At 45.4% G+C, this 24162-nt stretch overlaps 1 protein-coding gene across 1 annotated transcript in view; it reads left to right on the top strand.

Annotated features, from left to right (window-relative positions):
• The window catches only part of mical3a (microtubule associated monooxygenase, calponin and LIM domain containing 3a), a 92598-nt gene that overhangs the window by 65719 nt on the left and 2717 nt on the right, over window positions 1–24162 (top strand). The window contains exons 36-48 of the mRNA XM_080761063.1: window positions 74–184; window positions 293–375; window positions 472–2111; window positions 2537–3279; window positions 4000–4097; window positions 7411–7461; window positions 9160–9267; window positions 10378–10471; window positions 13686–13736; window positions 17799–17870; window positions 21385–21484; window positions 22000–22073; window positions 22362–23717. Of these exons, the coding sequence (XP_080617189.1) occupies window positions 74–184; window positions 293–375; window positions 472–2111; window positions 2537–3279; window positions 4000–4097; window positions 7411–7461; window positions 9160–9267; window positions 10378–10471; window positions 13686–13736; window positions 17799–17870; window positions 21385–21484; window positions 22000–22073; window positions 22362–22546 (3410 nt within the window). The 3' untranslated portion in view covers window positions 22547–23717. The remainder of the gene's footprint in view (window positions 1–73; window positions 185–292; window positions 376–471; window positions 2112–2536; window positions 3280–3999; window positions 4098–7410; window positions 7462–9159; window positions 9268–10377; window positions 10472–13685; window positions 13737–17798; window positions 17871–21384; window positions 21485–21999; window positions 22074–22361; window positions 23718–24162) is intronic.

The following is a 24162-nucleotide window of genomic DNA, read 5'->3' as shown; positions in this document are numbered from 1 at the left end:
CCACCAATATGCTGTATTATACTGAATATCCACACCATTTACACAATAATAACAACATTCTTGTTTATTCCAGATGACATTCCTTCAGATGCAGAAGCGGAGGCTCTGTTGCACCCGTCAGAACACATTGAAGCACTCCCTGAAGACGAGCACTTCAAAAGTCTGGGGATGGCTTCCGTTCTTAGTAAGAGACGATAAACCGTTTGAAAATCCAGCCACATTTCCAGAACAAGCTTGTGAATGTGTAAGGTTGAGTGAAAGCTCGTTCAATATTTTTCCTCGTTTTCTTCAGTACCAAGAGCCGTCAGCCCTTTGCAGAAGGAAGATGATGTTCTCCTCTCCCCGGTCAAACCGTCTCCCCAGCCTGAGACGGCGGTAAGATGGCATCCCAGTTCATTCAGCAGCAGGTATATCGTTGATTTGTTTTGTTTGGAGTCTTATTTATTTCATTCATGCTGTTTTATCTTCCAGGTGACTCAAACAACTTCTCCTGCCTTGGCGAAATCTCCTGGCCAGGGCTTTTTCACTGAACCTTTCGTAGCGGAGGAACTACAACCTGAGAAGACAAATCTGGATCTGTCTCCAAATGCCAATACGCCACTGAGTGTCTCCCCTGCTCCTCCCACTATCCTCTTCCCGGTCCATTCTCCCATTCCGGACGCTGCCTGCACGCCTCCAAAGTCGCCCTCTAAGACCCCCATCAGCTCCCCGGTTCGAACGACCCACATCATTTCCCCAGTCCGAACAACCCCCATCATTTCCCCAGTCCAAACGACTCCCATCGGCTCCCCGGTCAGAACGACCCCCATCGGCTCCCCGGTCAGAACGACCCCCATCGGCTCCCCGGTCAGAACGACCCCCATCAGCTCCCCTGTCCGAACAAGCCCCGTCAGCTCCCCTGTCCGAACGACGCCTGTCAGCTCCCCGATCCGAACGACCCCTGTCAGCTCCCCGATCCGAACGACCGCTGTCAGCTCCCCTGTCCGAACGACGCCTGTCAGCTCCTCGGTCCGAATGCCAGTCGAGTCTCCGATCCGCATGCAGCCTCTCCGTTTACCAGAGACCTACACCCCCATATCTCCCGTCTACCCTCAGCGTTCCGTTTGCCCGCTCACGGGCAACCCCCTCGCCCCCATCTGCGCACAGCCCTTGCCCTGCCACGAGCCTTCCTCGCCCCTCAGCACGGACTCGCCCGTCAGGATTCAGCCCGTCCCCGCCGGCACCTCCACCCCCAAGGCCAAGTCGACGAGTAGCGCCCCGCTCGAGTCCTCGAAGTCCCTGGATTCCTCCTGTGAATCCCTGTCTAAAAAGTCTGACATCATAGAGGAGTTTTGGCAGAAGAGTGCCGAAATCCGTAAGAGTCTGGGTCTGACGCCTCTGGACCGCGGCAGTAAGATCCTGGAGAGCAGAGGGGATCCCACCCCGGACTCCTCCCCTAAGCCCAGCCCCAAGAACCTGGCGGAGGAGCTGAAGCCTCACTTCACCGGACGCTCGGTCATCCGCAGGCTCAACATCACCCTGGAGGGTCAGGTGATCACTCCCGTCGCTCTGTCGTCGGCGCAGCGGCTCAACGGCACGTCGACGACGACGTCCACGAGCCAGACGGTCAGCAGCGACGTCTACAGCAACACCTCCGACTCCACCATGCTCACCCCGCCCTCCAGCCCCCCGCCGCCCGTGCCCGCCAACCAGTCTCCGGCCGTGCTCCGAGCGCCGCGGCACCAGGTGTCCTGGAGCAACGGCATGGAGAAGCCCTCGTCCGCCGCCGCGTCCCCCACCAAGGCCAAGTCGCCGGTGACGGTGGCGGCGGCGTCGGCGTCGGCGCCTGCAAAGGTGAAGACGCCCGTCCCCACACCCAGAACACAGCTGAGTCCCGCCGTGAGCCCTGCTGCGCCCAAGCCCAGGCCGGCCCCTCGTGTGCTGTCGCCGACCTCGCCGAAGATGCGCGCCGATCCGGGATCACCTCCTCCTCCGGCGGCAGAGGTGGCGGCCGTCGTGGTCGTCATGAGGGAGAAGAGGAGGCCCCGGCGGGAGGAGACCAGGAAGTCGTTCGTGGAGACGGTGGCGGAGATCCCGTTCGCCGACGACGTGGAAGACACCTACGACGAGCGGTAGGCCTCGTCAACCTTGGTCACCTGATCACAATTATTTATTTGAGATTTTGAGGCGATCGCATCTGTTTTGGCATAATCGTGTCCCTATTTTGAGCAGTTCAGGCGAAACCTTTCAGAAATGCCCTAAAAAATAATAATAATATGAGAAAGAATAGGCCATATTGTGGCTTGTAGATCAACTATTTTTGCTAGCTGTGAAAATGTTTGAAAGTCTAAAATGTAATTTTGGCCATAGTACATAACTTATTTTGATTATTGGTCATTGTCATTTATTTGTGTATTTCAGTAATAGGTTTTGTATATGTAAGTTATTTGACATATCTCCTTCTGTATGTGATGTAATTCTTATTTGTAATGTTCACAATAATCACTATTATTCGCACGATAACTAACCCTCAACTAACACTTCATGATGGTGACAGACCTAACGAGCGGACGCCAGAGACCAGGGCGGACCCGTTCCGCACCCCATCCAGAAGGGAGGACAGACCTCCCCTCCACCTGGCGCTGGCCATGGAGAACGGCAAACCCAACATCCCCGCCAGCCCCACCTCGCCGCCCCAGAGGATGACGCAGTTCTCCCCGGAGGCCAAGGAGATCGCGGAGGAGCGGATGAGAGCCCGGGAGAAGTCCATCAAAAGCCCGGCTCTGAAAGACGCCATGGCCCAGCAGCTGAACAGAATGAAAGAGACCGACGTGGCCAAGGGCGCCTCGTCGTCTAAAGTGGCGTGGAACCTGAGCCCCTCCTCCGACGCCTCGGCGAAGAGCAAGAAGTCGGTGGGCTCGCCGAAGAGGTCGGCCATGAAAGCCCTGGAGAACAAGAGGGCGGACACTCTGCCCGAACGCTTCTTCAGCAGCAACAAGAGTCTGGAAAGCTCCGTCTGTTCATCCGACGCCTCCTCCGGGGGCAAGAGCAAGAAGCGCAGCTCTCTCTTCTCGCCGCGGAAGAACAAGAAGGAGAAGAAGGCCAAGAACGAGAGCGGCCGGCTCTCGGGCACGGAAGAGTCGCCGCCCAAGCACAAGTCGCTGTGGAAGGCCGTGTTCTCTGGGTACAAGAAGGACAAGAAGAAGAAGGACGACAAGTCGTGCCCCAGCACGCCGTCGTCCAGCTCCACCACTCAGGATTCTGGGAAGAAGGTATCGTCGCCTCCTGGGAAATCGTCAGGTGAGACGGTCCATTCATTTTTAACCCATTCTGACCTGAGATCAGATTCTAAAAATGTCTTCTGACAGTTTAAAAAAAAATAGCAGACCTACAAGCTCGTATGAGCTTGTAGATCTGCTATTTTTCAATAGCTAAAGCATATCATAATGCTAACACCAAAAGGGGTTCCCACCCAAAATGGGTTAAATTGTGTGAATGTTCAATGCATAAAAGTGTGCGCACATAAAATTCAAAAGGATGAAACGCAATATAGCCCTGAGGCTTGTTTCCATTGGGGTCTTTTGATTTACATCAAAGAGATTGCAGAGGATGATAATACAAAAGAATAGACAAAGAAATATGAATATATATATACTTTTTGCTTCATGAACACCATAACCCATTTTGGACTGAGGCCTTCCAAATCCTGACCCAAGTTTTCTGAAAAACTTCAAATATTTATATAGCAGCATAACTTTTTTGTAACTTTTTAATACTGTACATACTGTACAGAACCCCAAGAGGGGTTCCCGACTTCCCGTCCAGAAGGGAAGGGTTACGAAAATAATTTCTAGAACTTGACTAAGTTAATAAAATTACGTTAAGGTATTAAGATAACATTTGGGGTTTTCAGGAGACTCTTTTATGCTCACATTACTTGCTTGAGGCGCTGAATTGTACCAGAACATAACAGAGATGCTGTATTGCTTTCCTTGGGGTTGGCTTGGCACGCGTTAACAGACTTGAAGTCGCGGCGGAATCTGAGCTTCTCTGAAGACTCGGACCTGTCCTGTGATGACGTGCTGGAAAGATCCTCTGAGAAGTCCAACAAGGCAGAGGTGAGTGATGACGGGAACAATTAGACAAGTCAGACTCATCATCTTTATTTTCTTCCCCAATAAAGTTGATTTTCCTTTGTTTTCTGCTCCTCCCCATGTAAAGCATCTTTGGGTATTTAGAAATGCTACTGTATACAAATGTGTCAGATATTATGATTATAATTTAGCAACTTTGAGTACTGAAAAGCGCTACATAAATTGTATGTATTATCATCATATCATTGGTGTGTGTGTGTGTGTCTCTGTACTCTGAACAGCTGCACTGTAGTCCTTTAGGCAGCTCAACAGTGCCACCCGGCATGTCCCGGCGGTGTTGCACCTGTCCGTACTGTAACATACAGTACATAGCTGTGCATTGTATCGGTAGGCACCGCTCAAAAATAGCAGATCTACAAACTCACAATGTGTCTTGAGCTTGCAGATCGGCTATTCTCACTACCTTTGTGTGATAAAAGTAGGATATTCATTTACAAAGATATATTAAAATGTGGGTAACGATGCATTATTAATGCATGATAAACCCGACTTTAATACAGTCTTACCAAAAGTTTAAATATGGACATACTGTATGAGGATCCTGCCCGACACCAACGATATTCAACAGCTATTTATTTCTGTTGCTTCACAATTCATCTTTCCATGCATGTATTTATTTTTTTATTTTTCATAGCGCCACACGGACATCTTTGATCTAGTGTCAGGCATGCAGAAGGAAGCTATAAAGGAGGAGAAACTTGAAAAGGAGAGAAAGAGGGAGTTGAAGGAGAGGGAGAGGGCAAGAGAAAGGCAAAGAGAGAGAGTACGAGAAAGAGATGCTGATGGAGGGAGAGATAAAGAAGGGGATGAGGTATTATGTGGTAGTAGAGGTATTATGTGGTAGTAGAGGTATTATGTGGTAGTAGAGGCATTATGTGGTAGTAGAGGTATTATGTGGTAGTAGAGGCATGGATGGTTTTGAATTTCAACTGGTGCAGAGGGGAAAAAGTGTCGACTCATGCGGTTTTGCTAAATTCGCTCATTTTGAACATTGATAGTTTGATTGTTCTGTAGATTACATTCGGCGCTGATTCAATTTCCCCCCAAAACTATGCATGATTACGGAATGAAACTAGGAATATTAATACAAGTAATTTTCCTTATGGCTTTCAACAACAAACCATTCACATTTAAAGGTCCAATTGCACCACTGTTCCAAAAAAAAGAAGTAGAAGTAAATCTTAACTTTTTCTTTTGGGCATAACGGCATCTGCAATGCAACCTTCCTGGGAGACCTTTCTATTATGAATGGACTCAGGCATCTTCTAAGGGAAGGCTGTACGAAATTTGTTACGCAAGTAGTTTAAATTATATAGGAGAAAGTCGGGGAACAAAACCAAGCGAGGCACACGCATCTAAAAACCAGGTTTTGCGTCACACCGCTGCTGCACCGAAACTATCAGATCTACAAGCTCTACAGCTCGTCTTGTATGTCTGATATTTTGGTGTCTAACTCGAGCTTAATCCTCCGCAGCTTGAGTCCCACTTCTGAGAATCCATTTGAATTCAAAAGCATTCCGTCCATATAGCTGCTGGTTGTACTTGTGTTTATGGAAGATTAGATGAATAGAGCTGCGTGGGCCAGAGGCATGCACTCATTATGCAGTAGAATGTAAAATCCAATTCCACGCGGAATCGTACAAAAGGTACACGGAAGTAATGATCAAGGCATTGTTTCGTCGCCGCCTTTGAATTCTGACTCGAGAATCGACGCCATTAATCTTGCGGAGGTGCGAACAGTCGAAGGAAATGGACTTTCTTGAAATTTCCCGAGGCGATCCCACTATCGCAGCATGCCTTTGTGTGGTCCTGTGTGATGCAAGTAGAGCCGTGTTCTGTGGTGTGTGTGTCCATGTGGTGTGTTTGTAGCTGTAAACGTTCTGTGCGCGTGTCGTATTCGTAGAGTTTAGCGGAGGACTTTGTAGATCAGTGGTTCTCGATCTTTTCACAATCAAGGGCCCACTTGAAGATCGTTGAAATTGTTTGTGGGCCCACCCATCTGACCACAACCTAACATGGCTGCCGAATGGCATTTTCAGAGCATGTTTATTTTAATGTAATGATCAATCGATTGTGTTAGGGCTTGGATCAATGGAACTAAGGTGGCAGTACAGCCACCTTAGTCATTTTCGTCGGCGCAAAAAAAATGAAAGCCTGGGGAAACGCATTGGCCGCTCTGGGCTAGAAGTGGGAGTAAACCCTTCCGGGTGGGCGTCGCTCCAAATGATGTGACGTAGTGGGGGGAGAGGAGGGACCGGGGCTGATGGACAGATCGGTGAACCAATCAGGGCGTGCGCAAATCTCAGCCGCGACAAGCCCCTCTAGACCAGAAACCTAACACGTTAGCTCAGGCTATGGTGGCGGTGTACTTTAAGGGCCCTACTGTATCATGTGTATCATGCATCCATATGCCTAAGCTTTATTAGGCGTGCTTTATTATTTAGAAAAAAAACATTTTGTAATGGTGTAAATAGCCATCAAATACATCAACGCGTTGTGAGCTTGTAGTTCATATATTTTCAGTATTTTAAAATTATATATTTTTTTAAGTCCCTATATATATCGGTATCACAATGAAAACTCACTTTTTTATGTTTTTAAATATAATATTATAATTATATAAAGTATTTTGCCAGTTATTTGGGGGCCCACTTGCAATATCCTCACGGGCTGTTGTAGAGTTTAGCATTGGGTGATTGTTAAGATAATAGATCTACAGTACTGTCCTTCTGGTGAACGTCTTTGTGAACAAATGTAATCTGTGTTCAACCTTAACATTTGTTAAAGCTACAATCCGTAAGTTTGTATGTACATTGTTTCCTCCTCCCAATTGAGAGAGGTAATTGCAACAAAACTACAACAAAAATGGCGGCACATCTAGTGTCAAATCCAGTGCAGCCATTTGCTTCAGTATACATTTGTCAATGGAAGAGTAGAGAGACCACCTCGGCCTTCTAATACGGATTGGTTTAAACAATGTTATATATATATATATATATATATATGTACACCTGGATTGTGGCTTTAAATTATGTTTGTTGTTTGGCTAATTTATGTTTTACAAATTGCTGTATCACTTGCACTCTTGTCAAGGTGTTTTGTGCCTGGTGCTGTGGGGCATTAACATTGCCTGTTGGATCACATGAGTAATTCAGTTTGAATGATTTTTTTTTTTTAATACATAATCATCATTAACCCATTTTGATTATTTCATCTGTATCACGTTTGTTTTCCCCTCCTTGTTTTTGTTTTGTCTTCCCCCCCCTCCCACCCCAAGTCTGTTTATGTCCCTCACGCGCTGGCGTTCAAGAGATCGTACGCCTCAAAGGTAGTGTTTTCATCATCATGTCCCCCTTGATCACACACCCCTCGTCATCCTCTGTGCATGTGCCAGTGCACCGCCCTTAACCTCTCTCTCCCTCTCTCCGTCCGTTTTGTTTGGGGTCACACACTGGCTCTGGGGCACACCTAAGAGTCCATGCAGACAGAAGAAGCTGTCTGTTTGCGTCATTTCCGTGTTTTTAGACAGCTGGTGGATGGAAATGAAGGCCAGATTCCCGGAAAAGCTTTCCCCGCAGCGTCATTCTGCCGCATGGGTGGAGCTTCATTTCCATCCACCAGCTGTCTTAAAAACCCGGAAATGACGCAGAAGACGGCTTCCTTTGGCCGCGCATGGAAGTTCAAGTGTGCGCAGGCTGTCACTCAACCGTTCTGAACTAACTGGCCCCCTTTTTTTTTTTTTGTTCTCTTCATTGCATGATGATGTCAGGTTCCAGTTACTGTATAACAGCCCCCTCTGCTGGAGGTCCAATCCGCTCTACCACGGCTATAAAAAACGCTGCACTCCTCTTTGTTCTGGTCACTGTGATGCTGTTTACTGTACCTTCCCCACCTGTGATGGCAGGGGCTGTCCTTCCTTTTTAGCATTGTACTGGTGCACACTGGTCTCGTTCTAACCACTAGAACCCTGGCATCCCTATTTTGGGGCAAATTCACAAACATTCCATGTGTTTTGAAAATTGTTTAAATTGTGCTGCAAGTTACATTTTTTGTTGGCTAAAAGAAAACAGCTCTATTAGTGTCTGTCCAGTAAGGGGCGTCTGTCTCCCTATCTCAAGCTTTTTAGTGAATAACAAATAAATGTCCACGTAGGTCAGTACGCATTTCAATACCAGTCTGGTCTGCCAATGTATAGCATCAATTCCAAGTTCTCACTTCTGATTGGATGAGATATAGGGAGACCTATGTTATTGAACAAACACTTATAGCAATGACTGCAATGTGAATATAGAACAATTTAACACTTACTTGTACAGGAAAATATAACTTACAGCACCATTAAAAACTGATACATTTTAATATATTTCTTCTCTCCTAAAGAAAATAGCAGAAATGGCAGATCTACAAGCTCACAACGAGTCGCGATGTGAGGTTATACTGTAGATCGGCTATTCTCGCTATTCTATTTAGTACGACATGTGTATATATATAGGGCTTAAGTGGTTAATCTTCCTGTATCTATCGCTGTGGCACTGACCGTTCCAGCTCCAGTGCTGCTATTGGATGACCTCTGAATGAATCCTGCTACATTCTCCTTTTCAGTACTATACTTCTTTTTCCTGCGTTTCCACCAGCCTTACTGTTTTATTTTGACACAAATAAATGGGGACGATAAGTTCGATAACCTTGCTTACTTTATTGTGTTTGGCGAGACAAATTAAGAGCAGAGGCGCTGAAAGCTGCAGTATTACAAAAGCTAGTTTCGTTGTTTTTGCAAGGTACATTAGATTAGACTCCTAAGTAGATTCCCTCTGAGGCCGTTTGTCTTAAGATGTATTGTGATGTCAGTCTCCACTAGGCTTCTAAGTCCATGTTGTTCCTCAACTTGTAGAAAGAAAAACAAGGTGATTCAGAAGTTCCCTTGCTTCCTCCGCTGGTTTCCTTGAAGGGCCCTGGGCGGCTCCGTGGAACGTGTGCGCAGTGCGTCCCTATACTAACCACTGTTTGGGTGTCGTTTTAAAAACAGAAAACCTACACAGAGGAGGAGTTGAACGCCAAGTTGACCAGAAGGGTTCAGAAGGCGGCGCGCAGACAGGCCAAGCAGGAGGAGCTCAAGAGACTGCATAGAGCACAGGTATAAAAAAACCGCATAACTACGTACATAGCATAGCTTCTCTGTTCTGGGCATGTCATAATGGGCATGAACATTCTGAAAAGAAATAGGCAAACGTTCAGCGAAAATAGCAGATCTACCAGATCTATGCTATTTTTGTGAGATTCTATAGATTTGCTAGTTGTGTGAGCTGGTAGATCTAGGTGAAGAGATTTGGTGTAGAGGCAAAACGTGAGGGAGCCACTAAAGAGTACAGTAGAGTACAGTAGAGGGACCCCCTGGGGACCCCCACACGGTAACTCTTGTCATGTTTCCACCGTTCCGGACGCGGGGTGGCCCGCTGGAACCGGGCCGGCACCCTGGGCAGGTTCCTGTGGGTCTGGAATGTCCGGGGACCCCCGCACGGACTTGCACCACTCACTTCACACGGGTGTGATTTTTTTTTAAGCTTACCTGTGAAAATCCACGAACACCACGCGGAGCCTCACTAAATGCAGCATTAGTCTGAGGAAGAAATGCTATCCAGTCAGGTTGAGTTAATAGAAAACAAGTGCTCCCCCGTAACCCAACACCAATGAGGAAATGAAAGGTTTGTGAGAAAATGTTTTTGATGGTAATGATCAGAAACGATGGCATTCATGCAGAGAGCAACACGATACCAATCAGCCAATCCCATGCCACTTTGATGGGGGGAAAAAAACTATTATTGTTATTGTTATCGTTACCGTTTATTGAGGGATAACTGCGGAACCAAGTCGGGGACATTGATTAAGGAAGTGTCGGGTAATCACATCAGTCTCACCTTCGTTCTCTGAGGACGTTTTCAGATAAGTCGGTAGTCCTTCTTCTCAGTCAATTTGATTATGTGTCGACTCTTGTCGATATGATATTGGTGCACTTTTCCCTGTGTGCCTTTCTGTGACGGTTGTACATGGGCATTGTGTTCAGAGCACGTGTTTGAAGGGACAATATTTCTCCGGTTACTTTTATGGATTCACCCAGCTGATGGCCGCTCAGATGCCTATGATGAGGTGTCAGGAGGGACACTTTGACACGTACGGTAGTTGTTTTGCCACTAATTCACAGGTAAATGAATTTAATTTGTTTCACGTGTGTGTTTTTATCTGTCAGATTATCCAGAGACAGCTGGAGCAGGTCGAGGAGAAACAGAGACAGCTGGAGGAGAGGGGTGTGGCCGTGGAGAAGGCCCTACGAGGCGAAGCAGGTAACCCTGGCCTCTAAACACTGATTGGTTCTCTCATCCCAACATGTGACCAGGACTAGAGATTTCCACCCCACCGATTGGAGGCTGCCGGCGTCGGCGATCCGCGGCAATCGTCTGTAGAGCTATTTTAGACCGATAAAGCGTTTGTTCACCGAGGTGTACTAGTATGATTGGAATTGTAGTGGTGTCTTATTAGCTCGTCTAGAACGTCTTCTAAGAAGCATTTAAAATCCTCGGATGCTGCTGACACCCAATCTATTACGGTTATACGCCACTACGTCCCGTAATGTACACCGTAAAATCCAGAAGGTTAGATTCAACTATGAAAGTGCATAAACGGACCCTTCCGGGGTCCGTCTAGGCACTCTCATAGTTAAATCAACACCCCGGGTTTTCGGCGTGTAGTATCGATGATGGAAAGGCCCATTTATTTGTTTCTCCAAAACAACTGAATCAAAGCGCTGTGAGCGATGACGCCCTGTCAACGGGCGTGAACAGCGACTCACCGGAGAGGACACTTCATTATTTCCTACATTATGCCAGGCCGTGGAGCATGCACGCCGCGGAGAGGAGCAATAACAATCGCGCTGTGTGACGCGTTTGTCACTGAAAGTAATCGGGCTGCGCTATGGTCTTGTTTTTAGAATTGACAACGCATTCCATTCTAATATAGTTGTGCGGTGAGGCTGCCTGCACTCTGAAAGCACAACGATTACAATGCAAAATGCATGCCCATAACAAAACTTTTGTTTGGATGTTCTCTAGAGCAATGGTTCCAAAAACTGTGTGCCTGCCAAGGCACGCCGTTGTGCCGTGAGACAAGTCCAGACAATCGCACATTATTACTGCAACATATACTACTGTACAGATAGAAAGTGTACATTTTAATGTCATATATTTCCAATACAGAGAGGTAAACATTTGATTATACCATAACATTTTTTAAGACTTACATTTTATTAAAGATTTTCAGTTTCAACAAGTTATGAAACATATTTTAACCACTTTGAACTTTGTGTCCCTATTTTGGTTTTGTAAATTAATTAATAATTCATTTAATTTATTTATTTTTCCCACGAAAAAATACCCGACCTACAAGCTTACAACTTTCTTAGTAGCATGTTGTAGATCTGTTATTTTAGCAGGTGTGCCTTGACATTCTGGCTTGCTCGTTGGTGTGCCTTGCAGGAGGGGCGAGATCCAATTGCCGATCGACTTGTCGACAATGTCTGTTCCGCCGTATGTCGGTCGGTATGAAGAATAAGTGTTCAAACGTTTTTTTCGGGGGGGGGAAAGGCTTAACCCATTTTGGGAGGGAACCCCTTTTGGTGTTTTAAACATTATGTTATAATTTAGCTATTGAAAGATAGCAGATCTACAAGCTCACAGCGCGCCACCGAGTGGCGCACTACGAGCTTGTAGGTCTGCTATTTTTGAAAAAACGTGAAAATATTTATTTCAGAAAACTGGAGGATTTTGAAGATTTTATTTTTATTTTGAGGTCAGGCCTAAATGGGTTAAAGTTTGAAAATCAATAAGTCCTTACTCCGGGGCTATGTGTAACCATTAATTAGACTCGAGAGATGAAGGTGGCAGAAGGGTCAAAAATGCCATCTCTCAATTTTGTGGAGAAAGCTTAATTGTGGAAAAGGCTTAACTGCAATTAGGGTTAGGGGTTAGGGTTAGTTTTCAGTCTGCTGTACTAGCATGTAAAAAAAAAAATCCCTGCCCTACCGACCAACCTACCGATCTAACGGCCGACCGACACGGCAATTTGATCTCGCAGTCTCTTGTGCCTTGGGGCACAAAGATTTTGAAAACCATCGCTGAAAGAAAGAAAGTGTCCGTCCGTCCGTCCGTCCCCCACAACCTGTAATTAAATTACTATTTCCCTTTTTCTCCCTTTATCAAATGTCTCACAACAATGAAAAGGATGTTTGTTTTAACCTGTCTACTTACTCTACTCTCTCTAAGGGTTGTTGTACAAAGGTACTTATACATTACCCAAACAGCACAAAAGAAGATCAGGTATTAGATTTACCATAGCTATTTTGTTTTATATATATACCTATAATGCCATTATAACACCGTTGGGTGCCATCTGTGGTGACACACTGCAACAGCGCTCCCATCTTTCCAACATGTTGTCCGTCTCGGTGTGTGTCCCAACTGCATGCCATCAGCGGAATGATGTGTGTTCACCGACATAGATTTGTGTGTAGTACTCATCCTGGATGTTGGTTTGTTGTCTCAACGTGGAGAGTGGCATGGGGTTTCTGTCTCTCTAATCCAGCCTTGGATGAGGCTGCATTAGATCGAGGGAAAATAATATCTCTCGATAGTACACGGTAAAATCATTTGCGTCAATCCAGCTCCCGAGAGTCCCATTTGTATACGCTCCCTCGAAGTTACAGATGGATAACATTGACACTGAGGGTTTTACTGTGTATTGAAAAGAAACCGGTTCAATTGGTTTTAGCAGTCACAACCCTTTTGAAAGCTGATGATTAAAACCCTTTCTGCCATCATTTGCTGTGGCTCAAAGTGACCTTTTTTTTGGGATAATGTAGAAATCTCACCATAAAAAAAAGTACATTATTTTATTTATTTATTTTATATTGTAGTAATTGTAGTTCCTGAACTACAAACAGGCAATTCAGAGAGTTGTTGCTGGCTTCATCTACTGTGTATGACTTAATGGTGCACATTTTACATTTAGTTGTCCATGTCTGTGTTCAAATACAGAAACTACAACTACAGTAGACAACATACTGTAGACAAATGTCACTGGAGCATGTGGCATTTGATATTACAGTAACTGTAATAGTGAATGCTACACAGATGTTCCACAATCCAACAATCTGCCAAAAATGAAACGAACATTTTTATTTACAATATATTGACAAGATCCGTGATGAGTGACTTTGTGTAAAATGCCACCTTTCATATTATGAGTCGGTCAACCGAAATGCAGCAAATCTATGTACAGTAGCAGTCTAAAGTCATTATCATAGCATTGGGAAATGCCATTAATGCCAGTAATGTTGGAATCTTTGCGTGTGCGTGCGTATGTGTGCATTATTATATACGTGTGTTTGCATTAAGGACCTGCATGTTTTGCGGTTGGTGCAGAATGCTGTGCATTTGCCCCATATGTATATCGGGGTTGTGTATGAAAATAACTCCATTCTCTAATATATCCCTGTTGTTGTAGACTATTGGGGAGATTCTAATTACAGTGAAATCCTGGACTTGCATCTGGGCGGTATGTATTTCAAACCTGTCGCTTGTAAACTCACTAACCTAATGGCTAACCCACTACTGTCCTTCCCTCTCCCCTTTGTACTGTAAGTCAACTATCACCGTTGTCCCCTGTACGTGTACCCTGATTGGCTGGCTAGCTGGCTGCCTTTAGCCCCTCCCCCTCCTTTCCAGTGCAAACACAGATTAGACAACACGGATTATGACGATCTTTGACCACTTCAATAACATTCAAGACGAGACCTTTCACTCTGTGCGTATTGGTTACTGAAAAATTGCGAGCGCAATCTTTATGACATTTTAACCACTTAAACCCTACAGTAGTTGAGGGCTATACACTCGCACTTTAAGGCTGCTGCTTTTTTCCCCTCTTCACCAAATCTCTTTGCCGTAAATAACTGATCAGCTATTTTTGCCAGATGTTTGCCCCAGAATAGGGACATTAGGGTTCTTAAATGGTGCCTTAGTTTATAGCGCCTTTATCCAAGGCACTTTATATAGATTGTGCATTCAATTCACCCATTCACACACCGATGGCGAAGGCACCAACCAGCACATCGGGAGCAATTAAGGGTTCAGTGTCTTTCTCAAGGACACTTCGACTCTAACTCTGGGGGAGCCCGGGTTTGAACTGGCAACCTTACGGTTACCATCCAGCCCACTTACCCCTGGGCACCGCCGCCCATGAGAGAGCACACACACACACACACACACACACACACACACACACACACACACACACACACACACTGGAAAGCTATTTAGATTTCCCCTTTAACTGACCTGTACTAAAACTAAACTACTGGTGTGGCTTAGTAACTATAGCTCCTTCACTCCTCTGAGCTGTGTGCTGCAGTACAGTAGCGTCGTGCACGGTAAAATCCTCAGTGTTAAGTTTATCTCTGAGAGTGTCTCACATTTAACACCGAGATAAACCAACACTTAGGATTTTGCAGTGTGCTGTTTAGTGCCAGCTGTGTCAGTGTGGCCCCTCTCTCACTCTCCCATACCGGCTCAGTTTGCATAACTCTGCCTAGTGTTTGCGTGTGTGTATAATTGTGTGTGTGTGCGCACGTGCCCACGTCTGTGTGCCTGTGTGCGTGCGTGTGTGTATGTGTGTGTGCTCCGGAGAGGCAGCATTGCGGTCACTAGCCTTCCTGTCTAAATTGTGCGTCCAACAGTTAACCCCATGTGTTGTGTCATTGTGTCTGCTGTGGGTGAAACATGGTGGTGTTGGGTGGGTTCTGTGGTGTAACGCAGCCTTGTTTGAACGCCACGTCTAAAATGCATCCATTTCCAGCAGTGAAGTCGCAGGTCTAACCTCCAGCCGAGGCGAATGAAGACTTCACAGCAAAAAAAGATATAAAAATAAATAAAAATAAAAATAAACTGCATCAGTAGAAAGCTTAAAAATGTATTAATCGAATAAGACAAACGTTAAAAAGGTGCATTTTTTCCGAGGCTTTTCAGCCAAGGCATGTTGCTTTTCTGTGGTTCTGTCTGGTGTCTGTCTGTCGTCACCACTCTCATAAGACAGGAGATTGCGTGGAGTTTTTGTCAGGGAACACACAATTGTGCTACAATATGCATACTCAAAAACAGGGATTTATTATTAGGCCAATTGTCTGCCCACTGAGCTGACTGCTTGAGACATTGTTGCAAACTTGCATGAGGCTCATATTCCCTCTGGCTCAACACGTTGCATGAGGCTCATATTCCCTCTGGCTCAGCACTTTGCAAAGCAAAGACTTAAGTCTGCAAACATGTCCACAATGCATTGCATGCCGCCTGCAAGCCCTAATTCACACCGGCAGCGGCGAGCAAATGTCTAATTTGCTTGCGCCGCCGGTGTGAATTCCACTTAAGTATGTATGTATAATGCTGCTAGAAGCAATCTCTCATCTCTTGCTTTTGAATATAATAACTGGTTGTCTCGAGGACTTGCATTATAGAGGACGAATGCTGTGTGTGCCTCTGACTTGTCTTTGTTTTATTGTGTTTGATGGAGGGGTAACGGAATGGTGGCATTTTTGACCGAACCCCCATCGACAAAGAATCCTAACAAGGCGTGTTTGACCCACATGGCTGTGTGCGCCTACACGGGAAAATACACAGAGCGTTAATTCAACTCTGTAAAAGTGTAAAGAAAAAAAGAAATACTTTTCCAGTCCGTTTTTTACACCTTCAGAGTTCAATGAATGCTCAGTATTTTTCCGTGCAAGTCATGCAGAGGGCGCCAACATCTAAAGCCAGGGCTTGGTATGTTGTAGGAGGTAAGGTAGTGGCTGTCTGTCCAAAGTGGCTGACTGACTCATTATTTTGATAAATAATATTCGAAACGAATTGCGACATTCTCACAACTTGGTGAACCTCAGTGCCGCACATGAATTACTGCACTTACTATACTGTGAACACATTTGGTGGAATAAACATGCCTTAAAATTCTAATAGCACATTATGGCAGGTGTTCTAGCCGACCTTGAAATCCGATTTCACTCCGTTCCACTCCAGGCTTTTTCACGTGGCCCCTTTTAGTTGTTTGGCAACCTCTTTAAATTTTCATATAGATCTTGTCTCCTGCTGAGAATGTTGCGCTCCCTGTTTGTGTCATCCGTTGATTTGCCACGCTCTCATGTCTCTCTATGGCCTACTTGTGAAACCTGCTGTATGTTCTACTGCTCAGATCTCTGGTACCGATCCTTTAGTTCAGTGCTTCTCAAACATTTTCACCCGGACCCGGACAAATTGATACGTGGTACTCTAGGCCACAGGCCCCCATTTGAAAGGATTTTCTGCCGGACACCCCCATAAGAGAAGATTTTGTCAAGATCTTTCTAGAACCCCAACTATGGGAAGAAAAGGGTCCCACACACTACTGATGAAGGTCGTTTAGACCGAAACGTTATCTGAATAAAACTACTACTACTCTATAAGTGAAGACAGTGCGGGACCCTTTTCTTCTCATGATTCGCATTTGGTTGCCGGCTCCAACGCACCTGTCCTTGTAGGTGTGCACAAGGCCTTTTCGCTACATAGAACCCGAACTATAAAATAGGGCTTGAATGTTTAAAACTGTTCCACATTTTGTTGGGGACCCCCTGGAAGTTGGAACCCCCTCAAGGACCTCCCGCCCCTTGGGTAGCCCTCACCTAAATTGTCTAGTCTTTTCCTGACTTCCTTTATAGTCGGAGGGTTGTTTATAAATTGATGGTATATATAATCTTCCTTGTACGTGACCTCAATTTCAATTGAGCTTGTAAACGCTTCTTGAGTTTCAGGCGTTCAGCGCGTGTACAAAAAAAACAATAGCCTGCTTCCGCACAATTTGCACTTCAAAAGTAGCCGCGGCGTCAATGCAACGCACACATGGCAGGCTGAACTTAAATGGAGCTGATGCTGCGTTTACCTGGAGGAGAAGAAACATCCTCGTAGATGAAACAATTATCTTTTGTGAGGGAGATCTATGGGTACGCTGTCTTTAGAGGTGTAGTGGGAGAGAATAGATTTTCATAGTGGCTGACTGGCTTGATTGTTGCAGAGTTGTTGCATCCATTCCTCTCTGGCTCCGTGCCGTGTTATCTCCTCTCAGTGAACAGACCTGACAAGCGAGATTGGGGCATGTTCTTTTTTTCACACGGTATGATGTGCACGGTGTACGAATACAACCATACAAAAGAAAAAATAGATGAAAGAAGGATTATTTTTCTCTTTCTGTCCTCCGGATATCTTCCCTTTTGTATTTTCACTCGCACCTTTCTTTTTGTTTAGTTTCTTTTTTTGGCCTGCGTACAGCAGTGCGCCGCCTCCCCTTCCTTCTCCAGGTGATTTGTCTTCCTATCATGGTGCGCTTTGCCCTTTTTTTGATTTCCGTCCTCACTGTTTTCTCTTCTTTACCCCCGTCCTCCATTCCTCCCTTCATCCCTCTTTTGCTTCCTCCCCCCGTGTCCTCTATACATCCTCTCCTATCTGTCGACTTCTCACTCTCTCCCTCAAACCCACCGCGCCCCGCCTCCTCTGTCACAATCTCTTGTCTTTCCCCTCCCGTGTTTTTGACTTCTTGTGGAAGTTGAGCCCTATGTGGGGACGCCTCCTGACCGCCGACGACCTCGCTCCTTCTGCCCCTGCTGTGCCCCTGAAGGTAACGTAGCCTCGCTGACGCCCTCTCTGCTGACGGTTGTTTGGCGGGTTACACCGTGTGGTAAACTAAGGACTGAACAGAACCGGGCCGCCTTCCGCCTCTCCTTCCCCCACCCTTCCCGTCGATAACTTCCTTTCCTTCCCTTCTTCCCTCCCTCCCTCCCGTCCCTCGCCTCCTCCTTCCTCGTCCTGGACCGTCTGTGTGTGTTCAGGCTCAGTAGATTTCCCCAGGCAGTCGTCTCACTGCCTCAGTTGACCCGGACAGACAGTTTTATCGGGGGTGGGGGGGGATTGGGGAAATCAACCCGGTTGACAGACTGCAGTGTTTAGGAATGGAACGGGCGCGCTGAGCTCTCGGTTCAATTACGTCCCAGATTAAAGTTGGCACCCTTTCGTTGACGATATGTAGGAAGGAAGTCGTTGCAGGCGAATATTCTTAATAAAGCTTTAAAGAAATAATCAAGATAGGTTATCTAACGAGCTCAACAGGCATCACATTGCGAGATTGAGGGCTTAAGTGGTTATAAACATTGATTTGGAGTTAGTAGTGCTTATGTTATTTTCTTTTTTCTCATTATTATTACTTGTTTTTCGGAAATCTAATATTAACGTGCCATTCTTAGACCCACAAGTTGCGCAACAGATGAATATGTTTTGAGGTGATCTCATTACACAATCACATTATCCAATATTTTACGGCTTAAACCTTAGACACTAAACCGTGCTGTCTGTGGATAGATTACTAGTAGATCATGTCCTAATGTCCCTATTCTGTAGGGAGAAAAAAAACCAATTTCAAGGATTTGTATGTGCAGGATAAAAAAGTAAGGATTATCCGCACAGCATTTTTGCTACTCCGTGTAATTTATTGAAGCGTACCACATTTTTGACCCCTTGGGTCTGGTCAGGTACATTACATTACATAATACACCTGAGAAAGACCAAATAAACAGTTTAAAATGTTTATACGCTGGCACTGCACTAAATTACGCTGTGGGAGCAGCAAAAGTGGTGAGAGGATAATCCGTAATAAATCTCATTTTAAACTCTAGATATAATAACCCTTTAGTTCTGCCAGTCTATAACATAATTGATATTATTGCCAGTAGTCCTTCAATTAGTGCTGTCATGATCATGACAGTTTACTTGATGATTAATTGTCATACAAATTACAAAATGATTGCGACTAATTGTGTTTTTCTCATTGGGCGTCGGAGCATAACATTTATAATTTACCGGTATATGCAAAGAATGGCAATGCCTGGTACCAATAATGAAAATAATGTACTATGGCCAAAATAGGCTATATTTAATCATTGTATGCTTCCAAAATAGTGGAAATAACCAATCTACGAGTTTGTAGATCTGTTATTTTCTCTATATTTTGAACCTAGGGACATATTTCAACATGGAGACGTGTGATTAGACTATTATGTAATGAATAATAATTGTGACAGGCATTTGTGAAATCGGCGTTAGAGAATGCTCACTTCTCTACCTCACCAATCTGAAATGGCTGCTCGTGGCTGTATCATTATGTGGCAAATACAATTTTACAGATTTGTAGATTAAATGATCTTGTCAATTAGTGGACAAATTCCTATGACTATTAGTCGACTAAGAATATATTTTGTGGAGGACAGCCCTAGACTGTTTTCTTCATTGTTTGAAGTAGCTTTGATATAGAACGGGGAAACTACTTTGCTATTGTGAGTGTTTAACCAACAGCATGCTCTCTGTTTGCTGTTCAACTAATGGAAAAACAAACAAAAAAACGCTTCAGTATTATTCACACCCCCGGTCCCATCCTAGTTTCTCAAAAGTTTGAGGAGATCTGCTAAGGATACAATGTTTGATGTGAGTAACGTTGAACACTTTCTAGCTCTAGATCCTAGCTAATGGGCACGTTTGAGAGTGTAGGAGATTTGCATGTTGTGAAGAGCCGACCAAGATTCTAGACTCAGCCAAACCAAACAAAACAAAACAAGCATTCAAGTTTAAATGGTTCATCTGGCGTTTCCATTCGTCTTTTAGAAGCTGTCATTTAGACAGCTCTGATTGAGCATTTGATTTGTCCAGAGGACCATGCTTGTATTTATTTTGTTTGCAGTTTGGTATCTAGGCTGGCTTTGTGTGTGGGAGTCTCCTCGCTGGGAGTCTGGGGCTGAGGGAAGGCGATAGAATATTGAAAATAAAAGGAGAGAGGGAGAAAATAGCCTCGCAGCTGAAATAGCCTAGAAATCCAGCCTTTTGTCAGAAATCTACTATCTCCACTTGTTGCACCTCTTCTTCTCCTCATGTCCAGGGCTCAAGCTTTGCTCTTTTTCTTTCTTTCTGTTAAATTAGCGAGCGCCAGCCCCAGAGACCCCAGCCACCATGCTCTTTATGTGTGTGCGATGTTTTACCTTTTCGTTTTGCCAGAGCCGCCTCCTCCCGAACCCCAGCAGCTAAGTATGTCATGCAGCATCCTGAGGTTCTGCCCCTCCTGTGTTTTCATCCAAGCAGCTTGGCTGAGTCCCACCCGCTGCAGTCAGACTAGAGCAAAAACAATGATGTCACCACAGACCTTTTTTTCTTAAGCATGCCACCGTGTGGGCGCCGGCCTTCTCTCTATACAGTGGTACAATGGGGTTAAGTCTAAAGGCTAATTTATTACTTAGTTGAATGTTCGTGCCAGCCAACAATGGATGATGCATTTTTCTCGGCTGACGCGGTCGTTTGACAAAGTAAAAATGATCCTTTAAGGCTGTGCTGACCTCTGACTAATTGCTCTGACTGTGACGACTGTGTGCAGTACTGTGTGTTGTGCATGATGCCAGTGGTACTGAACATTGCTTTTCCCCCTGAAGGCAGACCATAATAGTGCGAGTGTGAACTTCACTATTGGTCTCAATGATAACTCATCCCATGGCCATTCGACCTTACTAATGTAATCTGTGAGGAGCGTAGGATAATTCATGGATTTGTCTGAGCTCCTCTTCCAAACCACTCAGCATAAATAGGATCCGACTGGATTTATTTCTGTTGGTGGGTCAATATGCAGCCCGGGGAGGATGCAGACATTTCCATATAGTTGCTCGGGTATATAGTTCTGTATGTCTCGGCTGCCTATTGCCCCTTTTAGCTACGAGCCACGCTGAAAGGTAATTGTGATGATAAAAGGAGGTAATGGCAGCTGAATGGATGGGTAACACACAAACTCAACTTTGCAACAATGAGGTGTGTGTGTGTGTGTGTGTGTGTGTGTGTGTGTGTGTGTGTGTGTGTGTGTGTGTGTGTGCGCGTGTACAAATAGAGTGTATACCAAACTTTTTTTACCAAAGTTGATCCCTGTACCTCCACGCCATCTTCTGTGTTGTCATCTCCGGTAAACGGACCATGTTGGTGTTTTTCACCCCACCACCCTGGCTTGGCTCTCATTGCATCGTCCTTGTTGTCACCTCCGAATCGTCCCGAGGTGTCTGACTCCTCTGTCCTTACATGTCCCCCCCACACACACACCCCCTCCCCCCCAGGCATGGGCAAGAAAGACGACCCTAAGCTGATGCAGGAGTGGTTCAAACTGGTGCAGGAGAAGAATGCCCTGGTTCGCTACGAGTCTGAACTCATGATATTGTAAGTATAGAAATCGACTTAGAAATGCATTCGTCCTAAATTTTGATTAGTGCATTTCCAAGTTGTTTTTGCAATTACCGGATAAGCAATGTCTGTTTTATATGAATTTTTTTAATGTAATTTTTACATGATGATTTCTTTCTGCCTGTAATCCCTATTTTGGGCATGTCATAGGCACAAAAAACACACCATCTCAGTTATGTGCTGTAAATCTTAACTTAGGTTGAAATAAATTGCTGATCTTTATCAAAATTACTTCCTTCACATATTTTGAGAATTGTTCATCCGACTGACTTCACACACAGCGGGTGTATTGCTGACTACACAAGTAAGGGCAGTGTCGACTGCTCCGAACGGGCATGTCTTCTGAACGGCCATGCTTTCCAAACGGCAGTCCGACAACATGGCAAATGCCGGGATCCCAATGGCACACTGCACCAGTAAATGTTGAGATGTATAATCTATCAGTGAGTCGTATGGATTGTGGTTTTATCTGCTGTTTTCCTGTACCCAAGTGCCAGAGAGCTGGAACTGGAGGATCGTCAGAGCCGACTCCAGCAGGACCTCAGGGAGCGCATGGCAGTGGAAGGTATGCACTGAAATGCACTGAAAACCACCATATACGTAGCTGTATTTCTTGTCTACATGGCTCCCCTCAGTATTGCGTAATTTATACTCCGTCATATGCCGATCACGTGCTGAAAATAGCCGACCTAAGCTTGTTGATCCGGGCACGCCACTGCCGTATGACAAAGTATGAATCGGTAGTATGAACCTCTCACAAGTATGCACATGTATTTGCCCATACATGCATACTTGTTTATATTTTATAAGCGCCCCCCCCCCACACACACACACACCATCTCTTCTCTTTCAGACCACCTGAAAACGGAGAAGGAGCTCGCCCAGGAGAAGCAGATTCTGAATGAGATGCTGGAGGTGGTGGAGCAACGGGACTCCCTGGTGGCCCTCCTGGAGGAGCAGAGACTCCGGGAGAAGGAGGAGGACAAAGATCTGGAGTCCGTCATGCTCTCCAAGGGCTTCAACCTCAATTGGGCCTAAAGGGAGAAAAAGGTGGAAGGAAACTGGCCGCTGTCGGCTCCTGGGAGAAACCCAATAGAAGCCACTAATGATTTATTTTTGTTTCCTCTCCTAGAAGGCATTTCAGGAGTTGGAAATTTGAATGCAGAGAAAGGCACTCTTCCAAACGTACTCTGTGGACACCTGGGTAATATATCGTAACCCTCTTTTAAGGAATGGAGTGGTCAGCGGTTCCCTGTCGCTCTCCGCGATGCGGGGGGGCGACAGGGGCTCGGCCGCGCTGTCAACACCTCCAGCAGTCAACGTGCGCACACACGGCTCTCTCACACAAGGCCACCGCCACAGCCGGTTAGGTTCTGAAGCCGTCTGTAACGTTTAGCGTGCCCAAAGCCCCCAGAAAGGGTGGGCCGCCTTGTCACTCTGCAGTCTGACTCACATCACTTGTCTTGCTGTCGAGTGGAAACTGGAGAGAGAGTGAGAGAGCGGTACACAGCCGCAAATGTATTACTGCAACGTTTAGGTTGTTCCGCTTTGAAGCCGGTGAACCTCTGGGGAGAATGTTCTCAAGACTTTGATGGGGCTCGTGTAAAGGGAAGCGTGCGGTTCTAGGTCCTGCTGATGTAAAGGAATAGTTCAGATGGGTGTATTTCTGTATAGATGTGTTGGACTGGTCACATTGTTCAGTATAGAACAATAGGTAATGTTCTGCCCTCACCCTCAGTGTCCTCTGTGACGGAGACCTCCCCCGCTTTAGCTGCCTTTCTGTCCAGTCACAAAAACTGACATTCACCTTTTTATTGTTTTGTTTTCGTTTTGTTTTTTGCTTCTCAAAGAGATTCACAAAGTCAATACTAAAAGGCTGTATTGAATCTGGCCATGTTTTCATTTTGTATTTATTAGCTTTGTTTGCGTTTTAACAGATAAAACAACACTGTATATATTTTTTGTAGTTGTTTCTTTATTCTCTGCATTCACAGGAGAGTGCCCAGAATCAATTTGCACTTGTGTCCACTCTGACTGCATACTCTATCACCCACAAGCCATTGCATGTCAAGAATGAAGATTGCAGGCTCGTAAAAAAGAAAATGAAAAAAGAAATAGTGCATCTACGCTGTCTTACAATTCTGAAAATTATTACTTAGGAGCACAGCTAGGGAATAGAATAGAATAGAATAGCATATGAACATTAGGGGTGCAACGGTTTTCAACCGAAAACCGAACCGTTCGGTTCCACATACACGGTTCAATGCGCTCTAATGAACCGCGCTATTTCGGTTTGCATTAATTAATTTATTACAGCTGCGAAGAATGTATTTCTCGGTCACACACTGGCCTACTTAGAAGTCTAGCACTCTATCGGTCACACACCGTCCTACTAAGAAGTCTAGCACTCTTTCGGCCACAGAAGTGTAGCACTCTGTCGGCCCACCCCCTACAGCCTACACGCACACGCACACACACACACACACACACAGAGAGAGAGAGACGGCATGATGAGGAGAATCCAGCACTCGTCTTTAAACGTCGTTCTTGGAATAATTATTGATCGTCATACACAGAGACACACACAGCGGAGTAACCTCGCGCCAACAGGCTTCTAAGCACGGTCGTTGTAAGTTTGTTCAGATCTGATTCTG

This window comes from Protomyctophum bolini (genome assembly GCF_963924005.1).
Source record: "Protomyctophum bolini genome assembly, chromosome: 4".
In the NCBI taxonomy this organism is placed as follows: domain Eukaryota; kingdom Metazoa; phylum Chordata; class Actinopteri; order Myctophiformes; family Myctophidae; genus Protomyctophum; species Protomyctophum bolini.
The sequence above is the reverse complement of the archived record's forward strand: the minus strand, read 5'-3'. Positions and strand labels throughout refer to the sequence as shown.